The sequence below is a fragment of the Toxoplasma gondii genome, chromosome IX (genome assembly GCF_000006565.2).
Source record: "Toxoplasma gondii ME49 chromosome IX, whole genome shotgun sequence".
NCBI lineage: Eukaryota > Apicomplexa > Conoidasida > Eucoccidiorida > Sarcocystidae > Toxoplasma > Toxoplasma gondii.
The window spans coordinates 1,994,135-2,010,168 of record NC_031477.1 but is presented as its reverse complement, the minus strand read 5'-3'; the positions used below and the strand labels follow the sequence as shown (position 1 = coordinate 2,010,168).

Sequence of the window (16,034 nt, the reverse complement as noted above, 5' to 3'; positions counted from 1 at the left end):
CATCTCGCGAGAAAAGCCCACGCCATTTCGCATGCCACTGCCGCAAAGCGGGCATGTACAGATCGGGACGACGCGTAAGTGGGACTGCCGCGTGTGCTCGGCGGCCAGTTTAAGCCCACATTCAGAACTCTGCACGAAATTGGGCGGCGAGCATCAGGTGCCACCCGGTGAATAGAGACACGTATTCTTCTTTTGTCTCATCCCTCGCTGGAAACTCGTTTACTAACAGCGAACGAAAACTGGAACGGTGCCTCCTGTCCCGCAGTTGTGCTCATGGGTTACGGGGTTCTTCCGGTACGGGAGCGCTTCCATTTAACCGGTGACCCCACGAGTGGCGCGGGGGGTTCAGGCACGTCCACAAGCCCGTAAGAACCACGTTGACCCTTTGAAATCAAGAGTGCCCGTATTCCAGTTGATATCAACTAGCACAACTGAAGCGTCAGCAGCACTTTTTTTTGACTTGTCGGGTGGACATACACCCGGCACAGCCATGATGTGGAACTCGTTACTTCTGTTTGCCTCGACCGTTTACATCGGTAGAGCGTTTTGACGGTGGTAGGTTTACATACTAATTGGCTGAAGCGTGGCTCTAGTACTGAGTGTCTTTAAGATTCTGTACGTATCGGAAAAGATGGAAGCGGAAACACGGGGGGTAGGCAGGAGGGTGGTAGACGAGGTCCGGCTCATGAATGGTCTGCGGGACGACTTGGCGTCTGCTATGCAGGACAGGACAGCTCACCGTCTCAGGTGAGAGATTTATCAGCAATGCGTTCCGATTTCAGCACAGCAATCGGTGGTCAGGTTGAGGACGTCATTTGAGGCACATCAGTCCACACTAACGCTTATCGAAGGAGAAATAGCAACGATAGGCTCTCAAGTGCTCAGCAGTTCTGAAGCACTTCGACAAGCGAACTTTCTTCTCGAAAAGCTCAGTGTTTCTGCCGTACACCTGCAAAAAACTAGTGAAATTTTTGATAGTCAACTCTCGAAAACAAATCGGAAACTGGAGCAGGATCAGAAATGTAGGTTGTGTTTACCGTTCATGAAGAATTTGTATTTCACGTCTACGTTGTGATGCACCCAGGTTTCAATGAGATCCGTAAACAGCTTGACAGCTACAAGGACTCCTTCAGATTGGTGGAGCAAGCGTATGCCATTGGCTCAACTGTCTAAATATCAGGCGAAGCGCCCTTACATCGATTCGTTTCCAGGGAAGCTACCAAGGTAGCCGTAGTCGAAATTCAGGCAATCAAGACATCTAAACAAGCACTGGAACGTGAACTAGAGGAATGCAGAAGTCAAACAAATGAGCTGGAACAAGAAAAAGAAAGACTTGAGCCGGAACTGGAACGGCAGCGCGCTTCCCTGGGTTGGTCTGCATCCTTGCTAGAGTGTGCAGATTCGATCGTGAACCGTCAAGACAGTTGCAGCAGCAGAGGCGCATAGACTCCACCAAACAAGGAACAAAGAACTCTTGGAAGAGCTGCACAGGTTCAAAGAAGAATACATTGGTCTTCAGCAAGTACGCATCTCTTGAGTGGCATTGCCACATGCATTGTCTTCAATTGTCAAACAGCGGCAGAAGAGTCTCGAAGAAAACTTTTCACGGCTTCAAGCGGAGAAGCTGGAGTTCGAGGCAAGTGGAATCTTATGTCGTTGGTAGCTATGAATTGCGAAGATCACCAGTTCAGAAAAACGCATCAGAGCTTAACGAGAAGACAGATGCCGAAGTGTGTACAGCACAGACGGCCTTAGTAAGGCAATGTCTCGAACTGCAGTAATCGCTCGCTCCACGACACGTGGTGCGCAGTCAGAGGCAACCTTAAGATTGCATGAAACAGCATCGGACATCGAAGCAAAGCAAAACGAGCTTGCCAAAATAGTGGATCAACGAAAGCAACTGGATGCTGAGATGGTTGAGACGACTAGCAGGATGTACTCTTCAATCTCAAAGATGAATGAATTGAGAGACAGGTAATGAGCTGCCTATCATGGATGACATACCAGGAGCGCCTGCTGACCATTTCCATGTATATTAAAGGGACAACGAAATTTCAGAGTCACGCAGTACAGTAGAGAAGGACATCAAAGCTCGAAGACATGAGCTTGCCCGTCTGAAGTCGGAATCCAGTATTATTGAGGAATCGAGTGAGGCCAAGGCGAAGCTGAAGACACTACGACAGGAGATAACTAAATTGGAAACAAAATACCATGAGAACGCGCAGAAGGAGGTACGCTGCCATTCCGGATATCGCTGCGTTTTCAGGATACGCCTCCTGTATTCAGATCCTGCTGACTGAAAAATGTAACATCCTAAGGCAGGAGGCGTGCCAAGCTCAAGCGAGGATTGAGCAGAGCATTCTCAAAAAGAAAACAATGTCGGACTTGGTGACTGCAAAAAAAAGCGAAGTACGACCCGACTTGCAACCGCCACACTACTCCTGTCAACCCACGAAATACGTAGCTACACAGTCTCGAATCTCTTGTGTCAGAAATAACTCGTGGATCAAAAAGACTTGCCGAGGTCAATAAGCAAGTAACGGAAGCACAGGAGAGTGCGACAGTCTGGGAAACAAACGTGAGTCACATTCGTGAGTGCTGTGGCTTCCCCAGATTCATCCGGTTGCAAAAAGGTGGAGGAAACAGGGGTTCTGCTCAGAGAGAAGCATGAGGCTGTAGAGCTTTTGAAAGTGGGCCCGATATTATGCGCTAAGCAAAAAAAAAATTAAACGTACAAAATGGCGAAATTTGATGTAGCTTAGGAAAGAGGAGTTGCGTGATATGCAGCACGTGGAAGAAGAAAGACTTGCGGGCCTGGAAAAGCAGATAAAAGAGGTCAGGGAGCAAATAAAAGAGGCTGAAGAGAGGGCGAAAACTGCTAAGGAGGTGAGGGAGTCCCATCTGCAGTATCACAGTTTCAGCTGTTAACAGTGTGCCCCAGGAAGTGCAGACTGTGGACCCTAATGCCGACGACACTGACATCATCGAGTAAGACATTTATAGGATGTTTTGCCGAAATCTATCGTAAGTATGGAACAACCCTAGGCTTGAGGCGAAATTAGAGGCTGACTTAGATTCATTCAAAAAGGTGAGCCGTGACAATGTGGACCTTCAGTGGAGGTTACACATAGACGACTACAGGATCTCGAGGCGCGCTACCAAGCTACAGTTGAGACATTACGAGTTGAATGTAAAGCTCGTTATCAGTCCTTCCTTACTCGATCGATCGAGGTAACAGTCAGTTGACTGCTTCCGTGACAACACAGAAGCACGCACATTCCACATGCAGAGCGAGAAGGAACGACTCCAAGCGGAATTCTCGATCCAAGAGAAAGAACTAGAAGCGGAGGTCCTATCAGTGGCAGATATGCGCCTGCAAGCCGGCCAGAAAAAGACACACTTGGAAGCTGAGCACGCGAATCTGAACTTCGTTATGTAGTTAACTGCCAGCTGATGCGGACATGTTGTCAATGCTCATCACTTCGACGTTGCTGTGGAAAAAATACCTCATTGACAGTTCCGAGACTCTATCTTTTTTCAAATGACAAAATGAGCGAAGCCCAGTGGTATTGGATGCGAAAACTGTGACATTCGGGCTTCATAAAGCCGTTGGCATTGTAGGTTCGTTCGAACCTGGATTGTGTTCCCTGCACTTTGACGCAGAGAAACACAGTACCAACGCAGCTCGTCCTGGCCACGCCTGCGACCAGAATCGGGTCTCACTTAGACGCAATATCGCACCTAGCATGAGTGTGCTCTAACCGAACAGGAACGTGCAAAGAGTTTCTCTGCTGATGCTTCTAGGATTTGTGTGAACAGTGTTTTCTTGTCCTCGCTCCTGCATTACACGCGATTCGTCTGCGAGCCATGGTAGATATTCTTTATTTGCCGGCGGCACGGGCAGGGTACTCTTGCAGAATCGCCTTTTTACTTCGTGGCAACAATCGAAATGAAATAAATATGCGAAGTGACTTGCTGGCCCGACGACATAGCAATCGAGGCAGAGAATCAGAAGCAGCAATGTTTTTTCCTGCTGCCAAACAAACGCATGCGACGTCGCTGTGGAGTCCTAAAGATATGTACCCGGGAAAAACCAGCATCCAGACCGCTTTTTTTCCCGCCAGTACCGTGTACGACTGCTATTAATTTTGTCCGATTTTTTTCGGTTGACGTTCCTCTCTTCAAGATCTTTTCTGCGGCACATTTCTCTAAGTTTCTCGAGGCTCGCCACGGCGAGGTACGCAAGCGGTACGTTGCCAGTGCCGCTGACGGGACGGCCACACCCACTCCCGTGTTCATTTGAACCTTGTTTCGTGAGTTCATGGTGCTTCTAATAGTTTTGTTCAGCAGCTTTGCGTGTGAGGCACCGCCTTCCGCGCCACTTTTTGCATTTTGAGCTCCCAGTTGCCGCGAGTGAGCAGCTGTCTCGTGGGGGCAACGCACATTTTGTGTGCCGGGGCCGGCCTGCGGCAGTTCCCCAGTAGACGCATCGAATGACTTTGAGACGTTTTCTAAGTGTGAGGGTACAGTTGGTTGACAACTTGGGACGACTAGGAGACTCGCGGGCACACTGAAGGACCGTGTTCCTTGTCCGTGCTGACATCTGAAGCGTGGATGGACTCGTCGGACCTTCCCGAGCGTCTTTCCTAGCTGATTCATGTTTCCGTACTTCCGTTTCTCAGAACCACCATCTGCTGATCTGTTGACACTTTTCTCGGTTGCGTTGATCCCCTTTCTGTATCTAGGCGATGCTCGGTGTCTGCCTCCGCTCTTCTCATTTTCCTTTGAGACAGATGACACGCAGAGGACCGCCCATCGCACACGCAAGTCGAGGCCGGCCTTTTCCCAGTGCGCGTACCCCCACATGTTGCACGGTAACAGCGTCAATCCAGTACAGAGTGTGTGTTTGGCCTTTCTTCCCCATCCGCAGACAACTGAGGAAGCGTAGAATCTGTGTCGCAACAACCACAAGGTATACTCTGATTGAAGGAGCGGAACAAAAAGCATACGGGTAGTACCGTTGAAGAATCCCCCCCCCCCTGACTGTCTTTTTCTAACGCCTCAATCGCGGTGTGGCTTTTACGGGAGGTGTTGATCTCTACATCTCCTCTGCGAAGACAGGGAGGATTGGAGGAGTGTAACCGTAGGTGACTCTGACTGAGAGAGCTGAGTGATGCAGGACTCCGTGAGAGTTTGTCTGATTCTATATCAAAGCAAGGAGACTTGACGAAACCTGGTCATCCTTCACGGTTATCAACTCAATCGCTTTCTACATTTGGATGGCCCGCTCCGAAGGCGTAGGGCAAGTGACGAACAGCAGCAGGGCGTCGGCTCAACCGAACCGGCTCCCGACTCTTCGTTGTCGGCTTCGGAAGAAGCCAGTCTGCGGTTCCGTGGAGGCACGGTGCAAACGACGAGCCCGGCGAGAAGATACAAGACACCGAAAAATGGGTGACAGGAACAGCAGCACACGGAGACCTGTGGAGGACGAGGAAGCAGCAGAGATGCCGTCGGCTAGCTCCCGCGTCCCCAGAAGGACTCGAAGCCGCCTCGAGGGCTCTGAAGACTCCGCGTCGCATGCGCCGTCTCGGACGCACCAGAAGAACAGCGACGGGAACCTGTCAGAGGGCGACGGGTCTCCTGGGCCGGGGTGTTCGCTTGCTGCGCGGTACGCGACAGAGGCGACGCCGACGTCGTCAAACTCCGCTTCCGGATCTCGAGAGTCATGTTCCAAGAGACCTGGAAGAGAGGCAGGGACAGCTGTGCGTGCGACTTTGAAACGAGAAGAGAAGAAACGCCAGGAGGGTCCCGAGAGCGACAGCCATGGTGAGTCTGCGCCTCCACTCGACCCATCCACTTTCAGAGACGCAAAGGAGGGAGGCCCTCTGGAGGCCGAGATCTTTGAGGCTGCACACGACGGCCGGGCGGGACCGAAGCACGTGCATGCGAGCCGTCTGAGAAGTGCAAAGACGTCGCGGCACCGGTTGCATGCGTCTTCCCATGCGTCCCCGCGGCATGGTCCTCCTCTCGATTTCTCGGCTCCAACGTCTCCTGCTGCGACCGCGTCTCCGTCTGATCTTCGGGACGCCCTTCCGGCATCCCGCCGTCTCACATCTGCGCTCCATGCGCCGAGGAAGACTGCGGCTCGCTCTTTCTTTGCTCACTCTTCTTCGCGACTCGCCTCGCGGAGAGACCGACCCCACAGCGTGTCTCCAGAAACCTTTTCCCGGCGGCGCTCGACAGACTCCTCTGAGGTTTCCTCGTGCAGCGGCGGAGCAGGTGACGCCTGCCTGGCGCCTGTCCAGGCTTGGCTGTCGCCGTCGGCCTCTTCACACAGGCCGCCGCAGTCCTATCTGCCTAGGTCAGCATGCGGTTTGTCGGCTTCCAGCGGGAAGAAACGGCTTCGGTCAGAGCGGCGCGGAAAAGGTGGGAAACGAGGAAAGGGTGGACCTCACAAGGGAGAGTGTTTTCCGGGCCTCCGAAGCTACCCCCAGAGCGAACAGGCGCCAACGCCCCACCCCGCGAGCTCTGGAGACGAGTGGACTGCGACGCGTTCTCAAGCGCCTTCAGCAGCTGCTGCCGGTGCCCCAGCGAGCGCTGCAGGGGCTGCGGGACATTCGGTTTCTGCGGCTTCTCTCCAAGGTCTCTACCGCGCAAACAATCGACACTGGCAAAACAACTGCCTCCTTCTCTACGAGCATGTCATGGCACACACACTGGAGTGGCCGTCTCTCACGACGCAGTGGATGCATTCCCGCAACCTGTACGTTGAAGAAGAGTGAAGCCGATTCGCAGAGCTGCGCTCAGGGGAGGGGGGGCTGTCGAGGAAACCGTTGAGAACTCACAGGGGGAAAAAGCACGAGCCAGGAATGCTGGGTGTATCTGAACACACCATGCACATATATACATGCGTTCGTTTATTTAAAGATATGCGTAGGTGACGCTGTGTAGACCCGTATATTCGGATGAGTGTGTGGAGAGAGATCGTGTAAAGGTCCGGCGGACGGGGAAGACTCGGGAGAGTAAGGGGAGCACACTGATGTTCACCCTCCCTGTTGACATGAATGCCTCCAAAATGGATTCTTTCTTTGACAGGATCCGTTGCTTTGTCGCTGTGCATGCAGGAAGGCGAGCGGCGAGATGGGGCAGACTCTGCTTGTGGCGACACACACCAGCGGCCCTCAACACCCGAATTTTCTTCTGCTCATGGAAGTACGGCAGAGTCCCGAATTTCTCCATTCTTGGAAAGAGCGACTCGACTACAAACGTCGCTATAGCCTCGCATGCACATGCCGCCTATCTCTCTTTCTCTCTCTCTCTCTCTATATATATATATCTGTCTCTCTCTGTGAATATGTATCGATCTCTCTCTCTCTCTGTGTATGTCTGGCTATCTATATATCTATCTAACTCTCTGTATATCTATCCATCTCTCTGTCTATCTGGCTACCTCTCTCTCTGCCGCTGTCTACAGGATTTTGATCACTGTGTTCTGCATTTCTTTTCGCCTGCATGCTTTCTGTTGTTGCTTTGTCCATGTTCAGGTGACGCTTCCTTTGGAGCCCATCCATCCGTCTGGAATGCACTTCGGACAACGCCAAGGTACGCGCATGTGCCTGCGGGAGAAATTCACCCTGAGGACGAATCCTACGCCATTGTCTTTTTCTCCATTTCCTCCTTCTCAGGTGTTGTGTCTCTGCGGTACACGATGAGGAGCAGAAAGAAACGGTAGACAAACCTTGGATTTTAGGATCTGTTTTGCGTGGGTGTGGGATCTTCTGCAGACTACGTCGGCTTCGACTTTGGGGAGGAGGATAGTCGGAAGTTCACCGTAACCTGCCGCATTCCTCACGAGGGAGAGTCGAACAAGTAAGATTTCCGAGAGTTTCGAGAGAGTTGGAATCGTGAAGATTTACACAGCACGCACTGTATGGACACCTCCGTGTGCATTTCCCTTTGCGTTCCATGCTCATGCCGCACTGCTAACTTCCGAGGTGACAGGGCCCCCATGAGGCTACTCAAACTCAGACGTACGTATTTGTTTATATGTATGTATTATATACATATACATATATATACATATACATATATATACATATATATATATACATATATATATATATATGTATATGCATATAACGGAGTTCCGTTCCGGTAGACAGAGGAGGAGAGCCGTACCTGCGTGTGTACACACCACCTCCGTTTGTGTACAGGTGCAATGGCCATTCGCCGCGCGTTTCATTCTTCCAGTTTACAGTTTTCTCACACAGACGCATGCATGGGTGCATGCGTGCTCCGTCTGTCTGTATCTGTTCTTCTGTCTCTGCACGCGTCTGTGTCTCTCTCGAGAGCAGCGGAGGTTTTTGGGGTCACGGTGGCATTCGCTATAGGGAGAAGGGAACGAAGTTTCTGCGAGAGAGCAGAAGGAAATTCCAGAAGGAGTGTCTGCTCGCATTTGGCTTGCGTCTCTCTGGCACTCAGGGCTCGGCTGTGTCCAAGCGATCAAACGAAGGTCGCCTCCAAGGCTCTCGACGGATGCGGTAAGTCTCTCGGTCCCCATCTTCGCTGTCGCATGCGTTTCTTCTACCCCATTTCGTTTCTTCCTGTTAGGCGCCAGGCGTCGGCGTCTGTGCGTCAACGGTCATCGCCTTTTCAGAGAAGGTTCTCTTTCAGAAGCCTAGAATTCGCATGGGAAGCGCGTCTGAAAAAAGTTGGATCCGATTCCGCCGCACCAAAGATCGTGTCTGCATCACACTTCGTTTCAAGCCCTCATGCTGCGCCTCCTGGCAGCTCGCCTGCGCGCATGCACTCTGGAAACGTTTTGTCTCCCCTGTTCGCGACCTCTGCAGTCTACATTTTTGACTTTTGCAATTTCGGACCCTGCGCGCTTCCTTTCTCGAGTGCCGCCGGTGAAGGCGCGAAGCACCTGAAGAGCGGAAAAGCGCGAGAGAGCGCAGAGACAGCGACGCCTGCAGACTTCATGACTGCCCAGGCTGAGGTAGTCCTCTGTGGACATACAGCTGAAGGGTGAGTCCGGCGCCGACGAGGAAGCAGGTAGAAAAGTCCGAGAGAGGAGACAGAAAGGCAACGAGTGAAGAGACGGCGGAAACGCAGAGGGGGAAAGGAACAGAAACAAGTGAAGAGAGTCCCGAAAGACTCGCGCACTGTTTGAACCTGGTGTGTCCTCGGTTTAAATGCTTGCTTGTCTCCTGCGCTTTTTTGCTTCTGCGCTGGCTTCGCCTCCTAGAGTTTATCATTGCCCTCCTGTGCGCTTCGCCGAGGGCATGTTCGGCAAGAGCTCGGTCTGTGTTTGCGGTTTTGCGTCTTCGCTTCAGGTGGGGCCTTGAATGGGGACCTCCGGGGCGAGAGAACGTCATCGCGTCGGCTGCGGATGACGGCATCATCTGCGTCTGGGATCTTCATTCGAAGCGTAAGCAGAAACCAGAACCACGTTACATCCGTAAAGTGTAGAGACACCCTCAGCTTGCTCAGCTGTTCTCTTTTGCACTGGAGTAGGTGAATGGAGCGCGAATCAGCCCATCTTCGTAGAAGCGTTGCAGGCATTCCACAGAAAGCGAAACGAGCGAAAGCTTTACATGCAAAGACACCGCACATCACATACGCGGTGACCTTGGGGACCCTGCGGCGGCGCTTGCAGGACAGGCGTTTCCAATCTGAAAAAACTGAAATGAAACTCCTTTCACACGCGCGGTTGTTTGTGTGGAGAGAGACGAATCAACAGATCGTTACCGCGTTTCCTTGTGGCGGTTGTGTCGAGTGAGTGAAACGCATGCAGCCTTTCGTACGTGGTTTTCCTGCATGCGCATGCTTGTGTAACTCTGCACTGTGTCGCAGCCCAAACGCACAAGCGACTCGCGCCTCTTCACAAGTTGGTTGCTGACAGCAGACTCCGTCCGTTACAGGTGAGAGAAACGGAGAAGGCAAGTTTCTGAGATGGGGGGATGCTCCCAGCGTTCACCACTGAGAATCCCTAGCTCCAAACCAGTACCCGGCACGATTTCAGGGACATGCACACGGTGACAGTTCTAGAAAGGGTAGAGGCAAAAGAAAGTCCTTATCGGGGAATTACCGTCGTACGCGAAACATGGTCGATCCTTTGAGTGAGAGTCGGATTCGTGACACCTGCTGGAGATGGACTGGAAGAGGCAGCAGCGGCGAATGGAGGCGACTTGCGAAAGGGTGGTTGTCGCAGACACAGCTCAGGAGCAAAAGAGACAAACGAGGAGAGAAACGCAAGTCCGACAAGAGAGTCGAGAAAGCTCAAGGACAGAAGAGAAACGTTTTCAGAGCGCGACAAAGCTCACCAAAGGGCGCTGGGGCGGTCTGTGGGGAGCCACACAGGATGGGAGGAGACAACAGAGAAGAAGGTCGACAAAGCCTCGGCCTGAAGTTCTCGACTCATGAGACAGAGGAGCCTTTGTCGCCATTTGAGACAACCTGCTCTTGGAGCATTCGAAAGAAATGTGGAGAGATGCTCTGGGGTGCATGTCTGGTGCACTGTGGGACTGCTCTGCATCACCCCAGCGGACTAATGAAGCGAAAAAATAGTGGACCGGTTCTCCCGTCACTCACTCATTGATGACGCGCTTAGTGTTGCCTTTATCCTCGTGTATTAGTCGCGGCTACTACACCTCTGGTTAAGTTTACCGGGGACTTGTGTGAGAAACGACCTGAAAATCGCGTGTTGATACATTTAGCTATATATATATGTATATATATATATATATATGCGAGCACATACATAACTGTATGCACAACTAAATATATATATATATATATATATATATAAGTATGTATATAACGATGTATAGAAGTGTGTAAGCCACTACATACGTATCTATCTATCTACCACTATACGTATAGACATACATGAATATATACAGCTCTCTCTATGTACAAGTATATATATGACCCCCACATTCATGCGTATATCTATCAACATATATTCATATATATGTATATATATGTATATATATATATATATATATATATATATATATATATGCATAGCTCGTTTCTTTCGCTCTCTGTTCAGGATGTGTGCTGGAAGCGCGGTGAAGGCGAAGGCGAGGTGCTTCTGGGCATCGGTGACGACGGCTACTTGAACATGTAATTTATTGAAGCAGCTTCACCGTCTCGACCGTCCCAGCGTTGAGCGTGTGTCTGTCTCGTTCGTTCTTCTCTCTGACTGCATGTTTCTCAAGAAGCGTCTGGTTTCCTGTCTCCTCGCTGTCCGATTCCTGCGCTCATCGTCTCGTCTCTGGGATAGGTTTGTGTGTATGTGAAGCATCAATAGGTTCATTGGAAACTTCAGAATTTTCATGTCGAGAGCTTCTGCCCAGTTTCGTGTATCGTGTCTTTCCCTGCCCTGGCACAGGAAAGCGTACAATACGATTGAGGAGCAGAGCATTATCCCTGCTGTGGAGCAAGGCGTTCTGTTTCCTCCTCCAAGCAACAGCTCTGTCGACTCCAGCTTTCAACGCAGTGCCTCTGCAGCTCTGTGCGCATGTGACGTCCAGTGGATACATCCAACGGTCCTTGCAGACCTCCGCCATTCACAGGCTCAGTTTCCGCTTCCAGAGTTGCCCGTTCAACTGATGTGGATGTTAAAAAAAGACAGAACGAATGACATTGCAATGGATGCGCTTTTCTCTCGCGACTTGCTTCTGTTCTAGGTGGGATCTGCGCGTATCGCCAGCTCCGGTTGTTCGGGTGAGCGGCGTCTCTGGCGAGACAGTGACAGCCGAGAAAAGGACTGTGCTTCCAGCAGGTCCATTTGGACGCGAGTTTCACTTCGAACTTGAGACAGCTCTTCCAGACGCTGTCTGCCTGTTGAGGAGGCTTTTTATGACATTTCTACGCTTCATGGTTGCGTACGCGCTGCTCCCTTGGAACTGTCGCCGCCGCGCGTCTTGCCATCTCTTGGGCTGCATGTTTCCCTGCTCTTGCCACTGTCATGTTTCTCCTCGACTCAAGGAGATGCGTTTTGCGTTGTTTCTTACGCCCATACCGTCGTAGGGAATCTGTCACCGAGCGCTTTCTTCAAGGGATGGACTCGGATTCTCTTGACTCTGTCGATGAGTCTTTCTGTGCTTGGCAGAATGTCGAATTGGGCGACTTGTCTCTCGCCGCAAACAGTGTGCCGCGTTCGTCTTCTGGGTGCTGCGTCCTGCCCTTTCTCTCGGTGTCGCTTCGAGTTCTCTGATTTCCTTCGCGCCGATCCTTTCTGGAGATTCGATGCGCTTGTCTGTTCTCGGCTGCTGAGCGCATGCACTGCGCCCTCCCCCCCCCGCCGATCGCCCATGTTGGAGACTTTGACGTTTAAGTTCTTTTTTCCGACTTCATTCCTCATTCCTAGTCGCCAGCCTCTGCATTTCTCTGTAACGTTTGCCGTGTCTCGTTTTCCCTCAGTTTCTTTCGCCCTGTCGTCCCTTGCCTCGCTGCGCCATTGCGTCTCGCTTGTGCCGTCTCCGCATCATTTCTACTTTCTCCTTCCTTTTTTCCCGTTTTCGTTTCCTTCCTCGGGGACGGTCATTCTTTTTCTGCGAAAACTTCTCTCGGTTTCTCAGACGCAGTGTAGCTGGACATGCACGAACGCCCTGGCGGCGAACGCGAATGCGCCCTACGTCGTGGCAACTGCAGGCGCAGACAAAGTGAGTTTTCCTGTCGTTTCTCGTCTTTGCATCCTCGTGCGACCTCGTTTTTCACCGTTTAACCTCGTTTTCCGCCTTTTCGCTACGTTTTACCTCGTCTCTTCATCTTCTTTGGACTCGTTCGTTTCCGCTGCGTCTGCCTCATTTCTTCCAAAAGAAACCGGAGCGAGGAAGAAACCGAAGAGAGCAGTCTGGGGAAACAGAGAACTGTGGCTCGACCCGCTTCTGGTCGTGTGCACTCAGAGAAAGAGAAAAAGAGAGAGAAAACAAGAAACTGGAAGAGAGAGAAAGAGAAAGAGAGGCATGAAAGAAAACAAGAGAGAGAAAGAGAGAGACAGAGAGAGAAAGAGAGGCAGGAATATGGAAAGTGAGGTCGGAAGGGAGAGAAAATGGAAGAGAGGTCAGGTGCACGACAGAGCGAAAGAGAACATCTTGGACATCCGGAGGGCTACTCGAATATTCTGAGAGCATGCAGGCTTGTGGCGCTGACAGTGGAGAGTGCTCTATGCGGCTTTTGTTTCTCTTGACTTAAGGGAGTAAGCATCTGGGACTTGCGAGCTCTGCGTCGCCCCGCTCACCGACTGCTGCATGCGCACGGTGAGGCTGTCACCTGCCTCAAGTGGGCTCCCGGCGAGAAGACAACTCTTGCGTCAGGTAAGCGCAGACTCCTTCTCTTGGATGTCTGCAGATATTCATGCTAAGATGTCGTGAGGGTCTTGTCTTGTCGAGAGGTTTCGAGTGTGGCGAGAACGCCGCGAAGCCTTGCAGAGCCTCGGACGCGGGGCGAGACGCTTCTTTCCATGTCAGAAGAAGGGTACCTCTGTTGCCTTTCCGGGTGTCTGGCTTTCTCCTCCCTTTCGCTCTGCTCTTTGGTCCACATCCGATTCTTCATTCTCTTCCTTTGCCTCTTGTTTCGTTTTCCTCTCGTTCGGTGCGTCTCCTCGACGCGTCACCGTCCCCTCTCTCTCCGTCGGTCTGCCAATGGCTTTCTTCCGCGCTCGCTTGTCCTCAGGCAGCACCGACCGTCTCATCCGGATTTTCGATCTGTCGCTAGTTGGCGCAGAGCAGGAGAGCGACGAGGCCGAAGACGGACCTCCCGAGCTTCGCTTCGTGCACGGGGGTCACCTGGGCGCAGTCAACGATTTTGACTGGAACCCACAGGCGGATTTGTTTTCCTTGGTAAGGCGCAGAGAGTCAGAGACGACAGCGAAACGCGACGCACAGCGAGGGAGAGGAGTCGGTTCCAGTCTCGGTCTGACACCGAGAGACGCGGCTTCGAGAAACGACTGAGATGCGCCTCCTCCTCGAGCCTGCCGACGGACGCGGCGAGCGCGCCGTGGAGGCGCCACTGCTGTTCCTCGTGACCGGGATTTCGCGAATCGTAGTCTCGCTTCGATCGCAAAGCCGTCCCAGGGAGAAAAGAAACGCGAGTTCAGCTGATTGTCCAGAGCAGAAGTTCTTTTCTCTGTTTTTGCCTCAGATGCTCGCGTCGGTCTCCGAAGATAATGCGCTCCAGATCTGGCAGCCGGTAAGGGTCCAGAAACGTCAGGGTGAGAAATAAAAAAAAATGCGACTGAGACGAGAAGCGAGAATCGGATGGTGGACACTGGATGCTTTTTGAGTTTGTGCGTCTCGCTGGCTAGTAAACGTCTCGTGGCGAGCCTGCGTCTCTTGTCAACGCCCATCGCGCCTCGCCCTCCTTCTCCGTCGTTCGACTGTCCCTTTTTCTTTCCTCTCTGCTGATTCTCTCGTCCTGTTTTGACCACCCTGCTCACTCTTTCAGTCTCCTCCTCCGTAGCTCCTTTTTCTTCTTCTTCTTTATTCGACACTCGCACATCCCCATTTGCATGCGAGTGGAGTCTTCAAACTTGCGCCCAGCGAGTCTGCAGGCTGCGTCTCTCACGCTGGCTCCGGTCTGGCCAGTTCGAGGGGCACAAAACCTCGGAAGACCTCGTTCGTCTGCAGCTCTTAACTGGGGTTGCATTCAGAGGCCTAGGTCCTGCAGCGTCGCTGTTGGCCGCTGAGAGAGATGCAGGCGGTCCATCGAACGAGTCTGTCGAAGACGTTTCTTTTCAGACACGAAAGGCTTTCAAGCGCGACAGTCTGTTTGAAGCCCGAGATGGAGAAGACTCCGTGCACTACTACGGCGAGGTCGACGGCGACGACGTCGAGTGAACAGAGCTCGCGTTTCGTCCTCCTCGGGTTTCCGGCGTCCAAGTTGTGTGTGTCTTCCTCAGCTCGTCTACAGCTCGCTCTCTCCCCACAAGTCTTCACTCGACGTTCGCGCGCCCTCGTCTTTACGTCCGTAGCCACAGAGAGGGGCAAGAGAGCCCAATGCGTTCTCATCTGTTTCTCAGATTGAGAAGGCAACGCGAATCCTCCGTTTCTTGCCGCGCGTCATCTGTGGAGTTCATCTGTGTATGCCGCTGCCTCCTTCGGATCAGATTAGCCGTCGAACGCAGTGCATGCGTTAGCTGGGCTTCGAGGCGGTCGGTTCACGGCTCGCTTCTCTCCCTGGAAGAAGGCACTTGTTTTTGCGAGAGTTGCCTTCCCCAGAAAGGATTTTGCAAGGCGAAAGAATGCTGGAAAACGGATGAAGCAAGGCCTCCATGAAATCAAAGGCGAAGTTCGCTCTGAAGTGAAAAGCAAGAGTCTCTAGGAACTTTCATGCGAAGTCTCCAACGCTCGGACGGGTGGCGTCGGGGCGCTTTCCAGGCGACGCGAAGTTGCCCCCAATTCGTCCACCGAGGGCACAAACCGACGGACTCGAGAAAGTATGCTTTTGAGCTCTCATGTTTGCGCATGCATTTTCAGAGCGAGGTGGACGAGGGAAAAGGCATGAGTGCACGCAAACCCAACTCAACGTATCGACTTTACGAGTTTGTATTGATACATATATATATATATATATATTCAAGCATGTATTTATCCATAGAGTTACCAATATATTTATCCATATGTATATACATATATATATGTATATATATATATATATGTATATACATGCATATCAAGCGCCTGGTGGCTTCGCTGCGAAGAGATTCGTCTAACTGAATGCATGCGCCGAAAAGCATCTGTGTGCTGTTGATCGCGCACACGGCAGGAAGGCACTCTGAATAATGCTTAACCAACGGATCCCCTGGCCGGAAAAAAACCTACAGAGGTCTCAGACGAAACTCTGGAAAAAAAACGGCACATGCGACGGCATCTCGACAGAGAGGAAACACTTATACCGTTTGTTCGTTCACAACTATATATATATATATATATATATATATATATACATATATATATGTACAAGCGCATACACATATATATACAGATATATATATATATATATATATACATATATATATGTAC

General features: G+C 51.7%; 2 protein-coding genes across 2 annotated transcripts; both read left to right on the top strand.

Annotated features, from left to right (window-relative positions):
* The first annotated feature begins 357 nt into the window (after window positions 1-357).
* TGME49_264805 (hypothetical protein) lies at window positions 358-3,620 on the top strand. The gene is made up of 17 exons (XM_018781380.1): window positions 358-747; window positions 802-1,022; window positions 1,085-1,148; window positions 1,212-1,369; window positions 1,425-1,522; window positions 1,577-1,636; window positions 1,692-1,754; window positions 1,811-1,974; window positions 2,042-2,231; window positions 2,287-2,409; window positions 2,465-2,578; window positions 2,634-2,690; window positions 2,758-2,886; window positions 2,942-2,988; window positions 3,046-3,088; window positions 3,142-3,231; window positions 3,290-3,620. Exons 1-17 carry the CDS (start codon window positions 632-634, stop codon window positions 3,437-3,439), a joined length of 1,887 nt encoding a protein of 628 aa, XP_018636321.1. The 5' UTR covers window positions 358-631; the 3' UTR covers window positions 3,440-3,620.
* A 555-nt stretch (window positions 3,621-4,175) lies between these two features.
* TGME49_264820 (RbAp48) lies at window positions 4,176-15,914 on the top strand. Its single transcript, XM_002368570.2, has 15 exons — window positions 4,176-6,763; window positions 7,125-7,212; window positions 7,545-7,602; window positions 7,785-7,869; window positions 8,482-8,540; window positions 8,850-9,027; window positions 9,336-9,430; window positions 9,856-9,923; window positions 11,057-11,130; window positions 11,697-11,733; window positions 12,591-12,674; window positions 13,208-13,328; window positions 13,687-13,853; window positions 14,155-14,202; window positions 14,751-15,914. The coding sequence occupies exons 1-15, from the start codon at window positions 5,280-5,282 to the stop codon at window positions 14,847-14,849; spliced, it is 2,745 nt and encodes a 914-aa protein (XP_002368611.2). The 5' UTR covers window positions 4,176-5,279; the 3' UTR covers window positions 14,850-15,914.
* The last annotated feature ends 120 nt before the right edge of the window (window positions 15,915-16,034 follow it).

Bases quoted from the DNA above. Each gene is read 5' to 3' on its own strand.
- TGME49_264820 (XM_002368570.2), top strand. From the start codon at position 5,280: ATGGCCCGCTCCGAAGGCGTAGGGCAAGTGACGAACAGCAGCAGGGCG. The intron at 9,431-9,855 runs GTAAGCAGAAAC...ACTGTGTCGCAG, and splicing joins CTGGGATCTTCATTCGAAGC to CCCAAACGCACAAGCGACTC. The intron at 14,203-14,750 runs GTAAGGGTCCAG...GTTTCTTTTCAG, and splicing joins CGCTCCAGATCTGGCAGCCG to ACACGAAAGGCTTTCAAGCG.
- TGME49_264805 (XM_018781380.1), top strand. From the start codon at position 632: ATGGAAGCGGAAACACGGGGGGTAGGCAGGAGGGTGGTAGACGAGGTC. The intron at 748-801 runs GTGAGAGATTTA...ATCGGTGGTCAG, and splicing joins AGGACAGCTCACCGTCTCAG to GTTGAGGACGTCATTTGAGG. The intron at 1,637-1,691 runs GCAAGTGGAATC...TCACCAGTTCAG, and splicing joins CGGAGAAGCTGGAGTTCGAG to AAAAACGCATCAGAGCTTAA.